This window comes from Lodderomyces elongisporus, chromosome 6 (genome assembly GCF_030384665.1).
Source record: "Lodderomyces elongisporus chromosome 6, complete sequence".
Lineage (NCBI taxonomy): Eukaryota > Fungi > Ascomycota > Pichiomycetes > Serinales > Debaryomycetaceae > Lodderomyces > Lodderomyces elongisporus.
In genome coordinates, this window is record NC_083678.1 from 78,219 (window position 1) to 94,067 (window position 15,849).

The 15,849-nt window shown below is 36.1% G+C and overlaps 6 protein-coding genes across 6 annotated transcripts; 1 reads left to right on the forward strand and 5 right to left on the reverse strand. All coding sequences in view use genetic code 12, as the record gives it.

Annotated features, from left to right (window-relative positions):
* Nucleotides 1-1,478: 1,478 nt before the first annotated feature.
* On the reverse strand, nt 1,479-1,835 carry MRP17 (mitochondrial ribosomal small subunit component; the record flags this gene model as incomplete). Its single annotated transcript, XM_001524623.1, has 1 exon — nt 1,479-1,835. The coding sequence occupies one exon, from the start codon at nt 1,833-1,835 to the stop codon at nt 1,479-1,481; it is 357 nt and encodes a 118-aa protein (XP_001524673.1).
* A 1,123-nt stretch (nt 1,836-2,958) lies between these two features.
* On the forward strand, nt 2,959-3,561 carry MET14 (Adenylyl-sulfate kinase; the record flags this gene model as incomplete). The annotated part of the gene is made up of 1 exon (XM_001524624.1): nt 2,959-3,561. One exon carries the CDS (start codon nt 2,959-2,961, stop codon nt 3,559-3,561), a length of 603 nt encoding a protein of 200 aa, XP_001524674.2.
* A 172-nt stretch (nt 3,562-3,733) lies between these two features.
* On the reverse strand, nt 3,734-4,462 carry DID4 (ESCRT-III subunit protein did4; the record flags this gene model as incomplete). The annotated part of the gene is made up of 1 exon (XM_001524625.1): nt 3,734-4,462. One exon carries the CDS (start codon nt 4,460-4,462, stop codon nt 3,734-3,736), a length of 729 nt encoding a protein of 242 aa, XP_001524675.2.
* A 492-nt stretch (nt 4,463-4,954) lies between these two features.
* On the reverse strand, nt 4,955-6,071 carry IFG3 (D-aspartate oxidase; the record flags this gene model as incomplete). The annotated part of the gene is made up of 2 exons (XM_001524626.2): nt 4,955-5,975; nt 6,049-6,071. The coding sequence occupies 2 exons, from the start codon at nt 6,069-6,071 to the stop codon at nt 4,955-4,957; spliced, it is 1,044 nt and encodes a 347-aa protein (XP_001524676.2).
* Nucleotides 6,072-6,681: 610 nt separating this feature from the next.
* On the reverse strand, nt 6,682-8,538 carry PVL30_004539 (uncharacterized protein; the record flags this gene model as incomplete). Its single annotated transcript, XM_001524627.1, has 1 exon — nt 6,682-8,538. One exon carries the CDS (start codon nt 8,536-8,538, stop codon nt 6,682-6,684), a length of 1,857 nt encoding a protein of 618 aa, XP_001524677.2.
* Nucleotides 8,539-10,592: 2,054 nt separating this feature from the next.
* Nucleotides 10,593-11,498, reverse strand: SEC14 (cytosolic factor, phosphatidylinositol/phosphatidylcholine transfer protein; the record flags this gene model as incomplete). Its single annotated transcript, XM_001524628.2, has 1 exon — nt 10,593-11,498. The coding sequence occupies one exon, from the start codon at nt 11,496-11,498 to the stop codon at nt 10,593-10,595; it is 906 nt and encodes a 301-aa protein (XP_001524678.2).
* Nucleotides 11,499-15,849: the final 4,351 nt, after the last annotated feature.

Sequence of the window (15,849 nt, forward strand, 5' to 3'; positions counted from 1 at the left end):
TTGTACTATTATTCCGTAGCACTGTAGTGTGCCATCTAGGCAAAAAAAAAAAAATTGTTTTGTGAAATGTTTTGATTTTCCTCCGTTTAAGTTTAAAAAAGATACAAAAAAAAAAAAAATGAAAGAAAGAGGATTCTGTTGGGATTGTGCGTTGAAGAGGAAAACACAGAAGCACAAGAAGCCGATTGCAATAACCGAAGAGAGAGAGAAAGAGAAAGAGAGAGAGAGAGAGAGACACACACACACACACACACAGTGGAGAGGGCAATATCAAAAGAGGACATAAAAAAACCAAAGATGTTTTACTGCCTAATTCAGGGGGCTACATATAATTGTATATATATATTTGTATATATATATTTGTATATATATATTTGTATATATATATTTGTATATATATATATATATATATATATATATATATGGAGTGAGAAAGAAAGTTACTTAGTTGAGAAACATCTGACACATACTTCTTTGCCTCGTGCTCTTGACTGCTTATGCATTAATCTATATATATATATATATATATATATATTTTGGCTAGAAATGTCAGGAATTGACGGTAAACAAGGTCAAGATACTGTTATCAAGTAGGTTGTTTCCGAAACCGCTTTTGCCTTTTAACCACTATTTTAAAGCTTTACAAAGACAAATAACAGGCGAGTAATGTATTAAGCATATGAGCCTAGAAGTAAAGGAAGAAGAAGAGGAAATAAATTTACTGCTTTTTCAGTTTTCTTATTCTCTGTCGCCTTTATTCAATAGAATCATATGTCAAGTCCACGTTGCAAAAAACAGACTGTTTTTGAAAATTAGACGACGGCTTTGTTTAGCAAAAAAAGAAGAACAAACTAGAATCATCAGGGTCCTTTTGATCAGCACTCGCGATTAAAAATTTAGATTATCTACTACTATGGGCTCGATTCCTGACTTACAATTGGTTGCAGAGACTAAACGTAATTCGATTGATCTTTTTTTTTTTTTTTTGAGCTGGAGATGGTGGATACAACAATTATAATATTGATAGTAGTAAATTAGCAATGGTAATAATAGTTGAACCTTTTCATACCCGGTCGTTGGGGAAGACAATGCCTTACAAAATAATCGGCAAAAGGAGACGAGTCTTATTTATTAGCACACATGGTCTTGTCCCATTAAAAATGTTCTACAACAGGATTCAATCACATTCAGCAAAAGAAAAGGGGAGAGATTTCAGTTTTTATATTTAATGACTCTCGAATATGTTCTATTTACCGTTTCGTTATAATCATGCACCACCGCAATATTACTCCTTCTAATCAATTAGTCCTACCTCTTCCTTGCCTCTTCCTTGCCTCTTGCCTGCTTGTTTGCCGGTTTCTTTTTCATTCTACTTTTTCCTTTTTCTTTTTTTTTCTTTTTCCTTCATTTGTTTCCCTCAAGCTCAAACTTTGTTGCTTCGTCACATTCCATTTGTAGTATACTCCGCCTCTACGAAATCAATGGGCATTTACTGCTTGTTCCACTGATGACCCAGGGTTCAAGCTTCGCGACATATCAATCTTCTTTATATTGGCACGCAACACTCTTGGATCAGACATCAAAGTTCTCAAGAGCTGTTCCTGGACTTTACTACTTGAATCAAAATTGATAAAAAAATTGTATCCTCTAAAATGTCTTTCTTGATCTTTTGAGATAATCTTGGGTAATGGCTTGACTCCCATGCTTGTGATACTTCGAATCACACCTCTGTTATTTAGAATCAATTTGCCCACCGTCGAAGCAATCTTCTTGGCTTCTTTGTTGTGAATAATGGGGTCAGTTATACGCGCAATGGCAAATAGTTCGTAATGCATCGTGTTGCTCGTGGATGGAAGCTATCAAGTGTTTGTTTATGTGTATATATATATGTATATGTGTAAATCTATTCGATATTGTCAACTAGGCTACCTTCAATATGCTTTTCACTTTAATCATTTTTCACGTATCACGAAATTTTTTTCTTCACTAAAATAAAGTGCAAAGCGCTACCACTTACACATAGACACATATAAACATATATATATATATATATATATGTTAATGGAGCATGAGTAATCATACAACAACTGCACTATCTAATCTCAAGATGTTCATCTTAAACCAACATCTCCCCTCCGCTTACCTCTCTTGTAAGCAATCACAAACAAGGAGAAAAATATCGTCATCAGACACTTAAATTTGAAAAGGATGTAGCTTTTTTTCAAATCATTTATGTCAGCTGATGCAAAAGTACTTTCCCGTTGATCAACTTCTATCTGTATGCGCCAATTTCACCAATCTTTTCCTTTCCATTTCTTTTTTTCCAAATTTTTTTTTCCTATTCTTTTCAATTCTTGGTCTTAGAGACCTACATAAATCGTCTTGCTCATGTTATTCTTTTAAATTAGAGGATGAAGAAATTTAAAAAGAGAAAAGAAAAAAAGAGAAAAGAAAGATGAAAATGTTCCAATGTTTTACCCACCTCTTTGTTGTATAATTCCCTATACAATAGTGTAAGTAGTCCTTAGAGGTGGTACTTATATATCCTTGTTGCAAAAAGAAAAGTCAAAGAGAAAAAAATTAAAAAAATAAATAAATTTTGTTTATTTTTTATATATATAAAAAAAAAGAGGGCGAAAGCAAGATTGGTTTTTATTACTATAAACTAAATTAAAGGAACATGCATAGTCACGTGCAATGATTAATCTGCAACCCAACCCACCCAGCCGACGACTGCAAAGTAGGTTCCCTTTTGTTGTCTATTATTTCGAAATTTTTCACTTTAAAACTTTGTTTTTGATAATGTCAATACTTTTATACATATAAAAAATCTTTACTCATCTTATTCGTTGTGTTTTCCACGCTTTTTTATCTGACAAAGCTAACCTAACAAAAGCAAAACGAAAGAAAACTAAATAATCAAAGAAACTAAAGAAACAAAGAAACAAATAAGCAACAATGGCAACAAACATTACCTGGCACCCAAACTTGACCCATGAGGAAAGATCTCTGTTGAGAAAACAACAAGGTGTCACTGTGTGGCTCACTGGTTTATCGGCGAGCGGGAAATCAACTATTGCGTGTGCATTGGAGCAGTCCATCTTGAACAGAGGATTAAACTCATATAGACTTGATGGTGATAACGTAAGGTTTGGCTTGAACAAAGACTTGGGTTTCAGTGAAGCTGATAGAAATGAAAATATTAGAAGAATTAGTGAAGTTGCAAAATTATTCAGTGACAGCTGTTGCGTTACTGTAACCTCTTTTATTAGTCCATACAAAGCTGACAGAAGATTAGCTAGAGAATTGCATGAAAAGGATAACTTGCCATTTGTTGAAGTTTACGTTGACGTTCCAATTGAAGTTGCCGAGCAAAGAGATCCAAAAGGTTTGTACAAGAAGGCCAAAGAAGGTATTATCAAAGAATTCACTGGTATCAGTGCACCTTATGAAGCTCCAGAAAAACCAGAAATTCACATTGAAAACCACTCGGGCCTCACTGTTGAACAAGCAGCAGAGCAAATCATCGACTACTTGTTGGAAAAGAAGTATATCAGTTAAAGGAAAAATGGTCACTTTTGAATTTCGAACCTTTTGAATCAACATAAATAGAAAACATATTTCTTTACATTGTAAAAATAAAAAAAAATGAAAAGATGAAACGGAAAGAGAGAATGAAAATTACTTCTTTTAAGTAATAGACAAATACAAAATTATTTATTGATATCCACAATTACTTCTTTAAACTGTCTAATCTTGCTTGTAAATCATCCTCTTCGCTTGCCCCGAAACCACCACCAACACTACTAACACCTCCTCCTCCGTGAGCTCCAACACCTTCAGCAACACGATTATTACTAACGGCTTCCTGTCCAGCAGTGATTCCCGTTGGCGTGTCCTTCAAATTGGTGTTCAAATCAACTCCAATCTCATCGAGTACTTTACCCAAAATCTCATCAATCTGCTCTTCCTCACCCAACTCATCTTCATCCATAGCCATAGCATCATCTATCGCATCATCCATAAATTCCTGTTTCTGATCCATCATATCATTCTCCTTAGCAAACTCCTGTGCTATCCTACTAAGCTGAGGCAAATTCATCGACCTGTTCATCCCAGATAAAACCCTAGTAGCATCTCTCATAGACATTGCCATCTGTTGATTAGACCTCACGCTTTGCACTCTCAATGAAATAGCTTGCAATTGCGCCTTCATCGAGTTGAATTTATTAATGTATGACTTGGTTCTTATAAGATCCTTGGCCTGGATCTTGGCACTCGATATTTGCCCCTGTTTTGCCGATTTTTTGATGTCGCTGATAAGCTTCTTTTCTTGCTGCTGTAACTTGGTGACTTCTCGACTAAGCTCTCGTTGGGTTTTTTCCAACGCTCTTTGATTCTTTCGAAGACGCTCTTGCGGAGTAAGCTTCTTACCAAAAGCCCATTCAAATAACAGTGACATCGTTTATCTGGGGTGTGGTAAAAAGAAATAAAAGGGGTTGAGAACGAAAAAAAAACAAACTTACTAACACGATAAATGTGGACAAGTGAGGTTTGAGGTTTGCTTTGGTATAGTTTCGTGAGGCAAGGTGGTAGTTTATTATTATTATTTTTTTTTTTATTTATTTATATATATATATATATAAATATATTTTTAAATGTATTGTCTCAATTATTTTGTGGGTGTTATCTCGGAATTTTTTTTTTTGTTCTTCTTTTTCTCTCTCTTTATCTTTGCTAGTAATTTGGCACCACCTTTGTACCAACTCTGTACTAACTATAAAATAATTTTATTAACTACTATATATTCCCTCTATTATTTCATTTCGTCATTATCGCTTGGAACTAAGTTGAATTGCAAGATTTGATAGAGACAACTACTTCACAAACGGTAATTGGCATCATATTCTAGACTCAGTTATTTTTCCCCACCCCATATATATAGTATATACAATCACAATTTGGAGCCACCCAATGCTAGCAGAACCGCCTTGTGGGCCATTCCAAAGCCTGCTTGGTACCCATACCCACTAGCTCCATAATTATGAATGAGCAATTTACCCCCAAATTTCTCTCTTTCGATTCTGGCCCCGCCATGTCTTCCGGGTCTCAAGCCTGCAACAACTCTCAATATCTCCAAATCCTCAATCTTGTTACCATGTGGGTTGTCAGTTAAAATCTTGGGCAAGAGCTTAGTTGTTCTTTGCAAAATGTCCTGGGTTTGCTCTAGCAAGACATCTGGTGTCCAATCATCTTTTTGGTAATAACCACCCAATATCAATTGATCATTTGAAAAAGGTCTTTTGATAATATATGTAGGCTCCCTTTCGCCCCAACTCAAACAATTTTCCATAATATGAGGAGCTTTAATCACAACAACTTGTCCTCTAGCAGGGTACACATTTTTGTCCTCTACACCTCGTATGGATCTTGCACCTATCCCTGTACAGTTGAATACAATCTTGGTATCTCTTTCCGAAATGTATGCTTGCACAATATGTGTAAGGTGTTTTCTGTAGAAAACAACACCTTGCTGTTGCAAATAGTCTTTAAAGCTGGCCAAGAACTTGGGACAGTTGAAGTTCCATGCTAAGAAACGGATCCCGTACTCAGAACCCTTGGGCAAATCCTTTTCAGCAATTTCCTCGTAATCTTGCAAATAACTCTTTAGCGAGTCAATCTTCTTTTGGCTTGGCTTTTGATCCCAAAACTCCGTTGATGGGTACCTATCCAACCCTTTTGTCTTTCCACCAATGGCCTTTTGAATCCTTTGTAAATTCAAATACGTATATCTGTCATATGCAAGAGTATCATCATCATCACCAGTAATACATGAAAAGTTACCACCAGCATAGGGCGATGTATATTTAATAGATTCGTCTCCTGGCAAGTACTCAGCAAGAACTGTTATCTCATCAGCAGAGACTCCTTGTTCCAACAAGCTAAAACAAGTGTATAAACCTATGATCCCAGCACTATTTTTTTTTATTTTATTATTAGTATATCGTCTTCAAAGTGTTGTAACTACAATGGTTTTGATTGACATACCCAACAACAACAATTCTACTCATTGTTTGAATTTCAAAGTGCAATATCGGATTGAAAAAAAGAAGAAAACAAAATAAAAAAATTGAAGAAAAAGACAAAATATGGAAAGAAAAGATGAAGAAAAAGAAAAGGTACAAAAGTGGTGCACTTCAATTATTCAAAATAAACAATCTTGTAGTGTTGAATAAACCAGTAAACTTGTAAACCTGTAAAACCTGTAATCTCATAATCATCCAATTTTATCCTCTAATAAATTTTCAATTCACGAGTATTGTAGCTTTTAAGGAATACCTTAGCGAGGTTATAAAGCTAATTCCGTGCGAAGTAAATAAGTTAACTTTTGAGTTTAATATTTTTCCTCAACGTTTTTTTCCCCTTCAATTTTCTCTCTCTCTCTCTATCTATCTATATATATACATTTGAACGTAAGCTTTCCCTTCCTTCTCCACTTTGCCCTACCCCACAGTATGGAATCAATCAACAATGTTTTTGGAAATTGATGATTTTCAATTTTTTTTGAAACTTCAACCCGCCAATTTAGAGATTTGGCACTACGGTTTGCCCTTATATTTCCATATAACTTATGCTACATAAACCTTGTATATTTAATAGAGTTTTACTTAATCTTTTTGTCTAACCCGTAGCGCCATATTCATTCAAGATCTTGTACAATTTATCGATAACTACTTCCGAGTTATCCTGTGAGACATCTTCCATACCGTAGTTGTAGATAGACCAAAGTCCATAGATGGCAATTAAGGTACATGCAGCCATGGCAAAATAACCCTTGGATGTGAAACCCTCAGGCAATGGTGCAACTTGTAAGTTTTGTCCCGTCAAGTCCAAAAAGTTCTCAAAATTACCTGCTGCGTTACCTTGGACTGGAACGTGAATATCTTTACAAACTTGTTTATGATTCTCGCTGATTGTGCTTTGGTGTTTTTGTATTTGCTCGGGGTCTTCAACAAATACCAAGGCCAAGCCTTGCTCCAAATGCCAATCGACATGGCAATGAAAGAACCAAACCCCGGGGTTTTCAGCAACAAAACGAAGCACAAAATACCCATTAGGTTTAACTTCAATTGTATCTCTAATCATTGGAGTTTCTGGGTATTCAGTCATTGAATCATTTTTGGGATCAAAAAATGTAGGATCACCAGAAACACCTTCCTCGCTTCTTGCAATGACTTGGAAGTTGTGGCCATGTAGATGGAAAGGGTGTTTTCCATCATCATTATTGTTTAAAACAAGTTCAATAACTTCTCCTCCTTGCAACACATACGAATTTGTGTTGGAGCCATAAATCTCCTGGTTTGTAGCCAACTCACCACTCGATAGTACAGTGTACAACGTGGGAACTTTAGGTGGGGTATACGACTTACCATTGAACAAAGCATAAGTAACACCATCGCCCAACACTTCCATTGAGAAGTTCACAGCAATCGTCATATCTGGTTCTGGCAATAATTTTTCTCCACTCGACGGCTTCAAGTCGAAATCATCAAATCCTTCAAGCTTTTCAACTATACCTTCAAAATCATGGTATGGCAAGTGTGGTGGGTTCTTGGCTTTGCTATTATTGTACACCATATAATTTGTCGACACCAACACCAAATCCTCTGGTCTTTCATCCAACATCTCTACATCCAAGATATTAGCAAATCTAAAGTTCTTTTTTGGTGTGCTTGTCTTTGTCCTAACAAGCACGGCATATCTTTGACCAACTGTGATATAAAGAGAGTCGGTTTCGTATGGTTCGACTGGAACACCATCGATTTCCACTACTGTAAATTTATGGTCTTCAATGTACAAGTACTGAGAAACAAATAATCCCATATTAACAATCCTCAAAAGGTACGTCTTGTCTGGCTCTACTGTCCATGTAGCATTTTTAGTTTCATTGAATAATGAATTCTGAGGAATTGGCTCTGCACCTGTGGGATTAAATCTCGACATAAAATGTTTCATAATCTGGGGAGTTTCCAAATGATAGTGTTCAGTCACAGAAAGGTCGACAGCTTCATCAAATTTGTATGGCAAATGGTCAAAATCGTCTTCTTCAATGATAAACATTCCTCTTAAGCCATCACCGTACTGGGTGCCACTATGCGAATGGTACCAATATGTACCAGTCTGGTTGCCAATAACAAAATCGTATGTCAATGTTGAACCAGGGGCAATGGGACATTGTGTAACCAACTCTGGTCCATCTTGACCATTCTGGCCTTTTTGAAATAAACCATGGAAATGCAACGATGCATTACGATCTGGCAAACTGTTGTGGAGGTTTAAAATGACTCGGTCATTTCTCTTCACTTTGATTGTAGGGTTTGGCCACTGATTATTGATCCCAATCATGCGTCTTTCAAATACACCATCTGGATTCGCGGTTACATAAGTCACGTCCCAATCAAAAGTATGAGTCTTGGAGAGCGCTGAGGTAAAGAGCGTGAAGAAAATTAGTAGTAGATGTGAAAACAGACACATCATGGTGGGAATAAGTGAAGTTTTAAGAATATGTGTGGGTGTGTGTGTGGGTGTGTGTACGAGTGTAAGTGTGTGTATGAGTGTAAGTGTAAGTGTATTTGTATGAGTGTATGTGTGTGTGTATGAAAGAGATTAATGATTCTCTTTGTAAAGTTGATTGTTGGTTTCTACACTTTGGTTGTTGCCTTTCTTTTCTTTTCTAATAGCTGGTTGTTGGTTGTTGGTTGTTGGTTGTGAATTGAAATTAGGAGCCATCTATATTGAGAAAATGTGATCCAACTTTAAGAAGAAATGTAAATTGTATTGTGTAATATCTCTTTGTATGGTTGTGCATTATTTCGCATTCTCTATATATATATATTTTCTGTTTTTTTTTTTTCTTTTCCTTATTTTATTAATTCTCGCCGCTATATCCCACAGTGAACTAAGATTCGTAATTTGCACCCAAAATTGTATAAAGTTGTAGTTGAAATTGAAATGGGGAAATGTTCTTTTTTTTTTCTTATTCACTAGGTATCTCTGTATGGCTAGTTGTAGGAAATGGTGATTGAGGAGGAAGAAGAAGAAGAAGAAGAAGAGGAAGAACAGCTCTGATACTGATGATTACTTGTACCACTGATTTCATTATCTTGTATAGTTTAGATCCATAAATGCGAGTCTCGGGAATACATGTACCATTCTCGGGGTTTGGGTTTCCTAGTTTTCTCTTTCTTCTACTACATTCATAGTTGTCAATAATTCTCAAATCTTACTTATATTCGGGTGCAAACATTATAAACCATTCTTTATAACTTTGAGCATTTAGTTTCAACAATTTGCCCCGACTCTAGCATTACATTTTGTTACTACAGACCAAGTATTTGTACCACTCGCAATCAACTTTATAAGAAAGTTCGTAAACTATGACACACTTAAAAGAAGAGGTCAAGAATATTAAGTAACAATCAACAAAACTTGCATTTTAAAGTATGGCTAGGTTAGTATACAGCTCAGGTGAGGTGGAAAACAAGAAATGATTGCCAAAAATATCTCTAGTTACAGATTATTCAGAAAGCGATTATGAGATCAATCAACTAATCAATGGTCAAAGAAGAAATCGGAAACATTTGAAAATTTGAGCTTTGTTAATACAAAAAATATTGCAAAGTTTGAAGACTTATTATCTTTGTAATTTTTCTTTTTTTTTTCTTTTCATCCCCCCCCTCATTCTATTGGTATTATATGTCCTGGCAATAAAAAAACTCCATGGACTTGGGCTAACAACAAGCCAAAAATATTAAAATAATTGTAGAAAAGAAAAACTTGAAGCCAACCAAAGCTCAAGTCTAAATTATTTTGCAAGTTTTTGCAACTCACTAATAAACTACATACCAAATGTGGTAGTATGTGCGGCTGGAAATAGGGGGAAAGATCAACGTGAGAAAAAAAAAACAAAACAAGAGATGGAATCGAAGGACCCACAGTAAAGAAATGGTTCTTCTATTTTATACTTTTTATTATTTTAAATTTAATTTTTTATTATTTTATTATTCCATTCTTAATTGCTCTTCTTCAGAATAAAGCAAACAATAAAGAAATACAATTGATAGTAGAGATAAGAATTGCTGGATGGATCTGACAAAGAGATAAAAATATTTGGGTTTGTAGTTTCTTCAGTATGGCTTTTTGCCCTATTCTCACTCTATCTCTCTCTTTCTTTCCCTCCCCCCCACGTTGCTTACGAAAGTCCTTTTGATCTTCTTCTCTACATTCTTTTTCATCCGCTTCTTCCATCTCTTTGTACAGAAAAGTGATATTAACAAATTTTATCTTCTCATCTTCTATAATTGATTGTCAAGTTTAAGGTATTCCGACACAAACTAGCTAAAATAAAATATGTATTACACAACCTCCTTGTATTTAGGTTCCTTCACTCTTTATTCCTTAATTTTTTTTTTTTTTTTTTTTTGTAAATCTTCTCTTCCAATTTTTTCCAATTGGTTCGCCTCATTCGTACTTACAAAACACTCTATACTTCACTCCTGTCAGCTTTCCCTCTTATTTTCTTTTTTCCTTACTTACCCGTCGTAGGCTCTTGGTGCTTCACCTTCAGGTCCAATGAATTGAGGGTCTCTCCATGGTCCCACATCTTTCAATAACAAGTCGTCATCACTAACCTCATCCATTCCACCATACTTCTTGGGTAAGTTCTGTGGTGGAATTTGCTTCATCAATTCCTTTTTGTAACTGTATCCCAAGATGTGGATCTTTGACACGGTTACTGGGTCCAAGAATGGCTTGAACAATTTAAATGCAGTTGAAAAACCAAATGGCGCATTGATCAAGTAAAATTTACCCATTCTTTCTGGGTAATAGTCTTGACCAATCTTTGAGGCATCTCTAACGTATCCAATAACATTGTATGCTGAGGTGATGGAAATACCTTTGAGATCCAAGATAGTACACGAGGTCTCTACCAAATGACCGGCTTGTCTCGAGCATGCTGGCAAACGGTATTGGCACATAGCCTCGTATTCCCATACCAAGTTTTTCAACATTCTTTCCTGGGTTGTGATTTTTGTAATCTTGACCAAGTCGACTTTTCCCAATTCTTCGTAGTAAACGGGACGTCCATCCTTATCTGTTTTGTGGTAGTAGGTAGGATACATTCTTGCAACGATTGGTTTCTCTTCGTAATGGAAATCCTTCAAAATGGTGTTTGTACCAAATTCCTTTCTCCATTTTTCGCAATTGATAAACATTTCTTTGGTCAAGGTCAAATCGAATTTTCTGGCCCTAAGGAATCGCAACAAGTTGGCGTCATCTAATCTTTCCTGGTATCCTAATTCAACGAGTTCTGTTCTTAATTGGATAACTTTTTGTTTTTGCTCTTCAGTGAGGTTTGAAGTGTAACCTGTTTGATCAGTTGGTGCAGTAATTTGCGGGTAAGATTCCAAAATTTCTAGTTCCGAAGCCATGGTCATTGTATCTGTAGGCATGTATATATATATATATATAAATATGTGTTTGTGTGGCAAATAATTGGATGGAAACCGATGCTTTTGCTGATAATGTTTTAAAGTATTTCGTAAGTCACGCTAGAAATGATTTGTAAACGTATATTTGTTGTTGTTGTTGTTGTTGTTGTTGTTGTTGTTGTTGTTGTTGTTGTTGTTGTTGTTGTTGCTGTTGTTGTTGCTGTTGTTGTAGCTGTAGCTGTTGTTGGGTCCGACGAATGCAAAATAATATTCCAAGTATTCGCCAAGGTGCTGTTGGAAATATAATTTGAGTTGCAGTTGGGGAGAAGGTTGGGACTGATAAAGTAGTATCTATCTGAGTTTGAAAGTGGCTAGTATAGTAATAAAAAAGTCACTTTTAAACAGAAAAGAAAGATGAATAAAGGTACGTAATAGCTTGAGTTTTGTTGTTTGTGTTGCTGTTGTTGCTGTTGTTGTTGTTGTTGATACAGGCAATAAAGTAATGTAATGGCCAGTGTGGTTGTTTTAAAAATATTTATATAGGTGACATTCTGCACTACTCTTCAGCAAAACGAAAGATCACCGAAAAGAAAACAACAAAACTGTCACAGTGCGACACACACTGGACGCTCTGTGCCCTCGTTTCCGCTAAGTGAATATTTGGAGAATATTGCACGACATGGGAAACTTGAAACTTCAAACGAGATGAGTTTATATAAATAGGAACGAGAAGTGGTAAAATTAACTTATCACTATTATATAGAAATATCGGTTAAATACATAATTTAGACGGTCAACTACATTGAACACAAATCACTAGGTGAACGTGCGGAGTGTATACTCTCACGATTCTCCTTACTAGTGACTTTGTATGAGACAATTTACTCTCTTAACTTATGAGCATTGAGACCTTTATAGGTGCGATCATTGACAATTACACTTAGTTGGAATATAGCCTATCAAGTCACGAACTCAAACCGCTGGTATCGGTGAGCTACCAGCTCAAACCGATGCTCAGCAGTCGTACACTTGTTACTTGTGACAGTGCTATGCGACAGAATGGCGACCAGAGTGAGGAACTCAAATCCTTACAAATCATGTTATTTGAATGATTTGATATGGTTACCTAATATTTCAAGTAATTGATACATTGGTTGAGGCTACTGTTAAGCAGTATTGTCGACCAGGATATTGAATGATCATGACATTTCAATACCTTGGCATTTCAACATTTGGTCAATATCATTTATGAGAAGGACCTGTGGAAGAGTAAATCTCCTATCCACGAATTAATAGCTTCACTATTGTGAACTACAGTTTAAAGGAGGAGCTACTCCTCATTGGAGAACTATGCGAGTTTAGTCCAATGGAACATAATGCATCGTAGTCATCGGGACGTATCCGAGACTACACCAGAAAATATCAAATAGCGTATACTGTCAACACTTTATGATGGAATATTCACCCATCAGTTGACAAAGGGCGAAGGTTGTAGACGTTAGACAGAGTGCAACTATAGACCGAATAGAGTCGTGTCTGCTGACTTGGCTATAGTTTGAAGGCTGTACGTGTGATAGGCATGGCGTTGAAACGAGTACCGAAGATTGCACGGGTATAAGTGGCTACCCTCAATTGGTGCAAAGATCGAGGAAAGTATTTTTAGGATAATGACCACATCCCTAATTTGGGTTTATATCATTTTTTTAAAAAAGACTTATTACATTCTAGAAGGTAAATAAGCACCGTTAAAGCAGCGTTTAAGAAATCATCATTACTGTCTACGGACTCATCTGAGTATGATGGTAGCAGACTAAACAAACTACACGGGTTATCGGTGAGGTAGAATTACACCAGATAAAAACGGCGGAGATGGTAACTACCGAGGGAAAGACTAAATTGCATCTCGCAAGAAAGACTTTATAGCATCTTGAGAGAAAGACAAAATTGCATCCCGAAAGAAGCAACCAATTATTATTATGAAACCTCAGTGTTTCGGGTGAGAAGATACACCTTTCAAAAAACGACGGAGAAGGTAACTACCGTGGGACAGAAGCCCAAAGGAACAACCAACAAATTTTATGAAACCTCAGTGTTTCGACGGAGAAGGTAACTACCGTGGGACAGAATCCCAAAGGAACAACCAACTTATTTTATGAAACCTCAGTGTTTCTACAGGACGTTCAATTATTAGAATATTGGAGATGCTGACTTTCCGTTTTTAGTAGTAGGGGAGTTTTTAACCGAAGTCTTGATATTTTGTCGACGAATTCCGAACAAACAGACCCAGGCGCGCGGCTAGTTGATGGTGAAATGCTTTTTACTTTACCCAATGTATTGTCGACGTCGACTCGTAACCCGCACGGCGTGAAAGATAATTATATCCCAACAATAACTGAACAAAACCCGCAATATTTGGTTTTTGGATTTGAAGGTATTCATTTGCTACAAACGTTGATGAGAACATTTCCCTTTTTATTCAATAGAATTTCAGGAAATTGTCGAAACCTTTTGTTGCCGCTTCGCTCACTTTTAATAGGTAAGCCTTTGCTTTGCAGGGGGGGAGGCCACAACGGTTATCATCATACTGTACAGTTATCTTACCTCAAATCAATATTTTTCCAAAGTACAACTGAAATTAGGCCGTATCTTTCATCTGACTTTGAAGGGGGGAAGATGTCACAGTGCGACACACACTGGACGCTCTGTGCCCTCGTTTCCGCTAAGTGAATATTTGGAGAATATTGCACGACATGGGAAACTTGAAACTTCAAACGAGATGAGTTTATATAAATAGGAACGAGAAGTGGTAAAATTAACTTATCACTATTATATAGAAATATCGGTTAAATACATAATTTAGACGGTCAACTACATTGAACACAAATCACTAGGTGAACGTGCGGAGTGTATACTCTCACGATTCTCCTTACTAGTGACTTTGTATGAGACAATTTACTCTCTTAACTTATGAGCATTGAGACCTTTATAGGTGCGATCATTGACAATTACACTTAGTTGGAATATAGCCTATCAAGTCACGAACTCAAACCGCTGGTATCGGTGAGCTACCAGCTCAAACCGATGCTCAGCAGTCGTACACTTGTTACTTGTGACAGTGCTATGCGACAAAAACCAAAAAAATAAAAAAAATAAAAAAAAAAAATAAGAATATAAAAAAAAAGAAATCAAAATAAAAAAAAGAAATTAAAAAAAAAAGTATTCCAACCTGGAAAAGCAAAAGAGCAATTCACTTTTCCATCATCTTCACCACCGTGGTCATCTTTTGCAAATTACCCATCAATACCTTTATCTTTATCCTGTTTTTCATTTCGTTTCATTTTCTTTTTTTCTTTATTCTTTTTTTGGTTTTCATTTTCTTACTTGAACAAGTCTAGGCGTATTCCATTCTTATTATCAATTGATGGAGAATGGCATTGAGCTAAAGTTTCTCTAACCCCACCCATGTCCTGAAATCCCATTACTCACCACCACTCCTCACACTTAATTTCGTTTCTATACTCTTACTTTTATAGGCAAAGCCATGTTTGAAGTGTATTTTATTTCCCTCCCTCCTTCCCCGCCAAATACTCCTCCTCTTCCTTCTTTTTGCTCTTCTTGCTCTTCTCCTCCTCTTCCCCCCCTCCCCCCTTTACAAATCTACAGCTACAGGCTCATACATACCACGCAACAACTCATTGCCATGTTCCTACAAAGTACGCTCAAGCACTAGGTCCTAATTTTCTTCCGAACTCAGTCCGTCAGTTGGAGTTAAAGTACGGAACGAGGGATTGAAGAAGTAGGAAATCAGAATGATTGAAAAGAAATTTAACTGATAGGCGACGCGCTACTGTTAAAATAATAATAAAAAAAAATTAAAATAAAATAAAAATAAAAGAAGATGAAATAAATTGGTTGGTGCTAGCTAACAAATAACAAGTAGCAAATAACAAAAAATAATTGATTTGCACCAACGGTTGAGTTAAAAGTCACCGGTTACACTATTCCGACCCACCACCAAAACACCCATCACCCACTCTCCCCAATTAGGTCAAAAATATATATAAATAAAAAAATTAAAAGCAACACAAAAACAAAACAAGGTGAGTGCAATCCCCAACAATTGTAATCTTTATTTTTTATAGCCGACTAATAATTCCGAGGCACGTGAACTTTTGTTACCAACTACATAACCACCACGCCACGTAATACATATTATCCGAACTATTGATGGGTGCAAACGTTTTGTGGTGAAGGTAAAATACAAATGGGGTTTCAATTACAAGGCAATCACCGAACTCGTCAACAATATGATCATAAGCAACAACATTGACAACAACTATAACCAAGGTCAAAAATC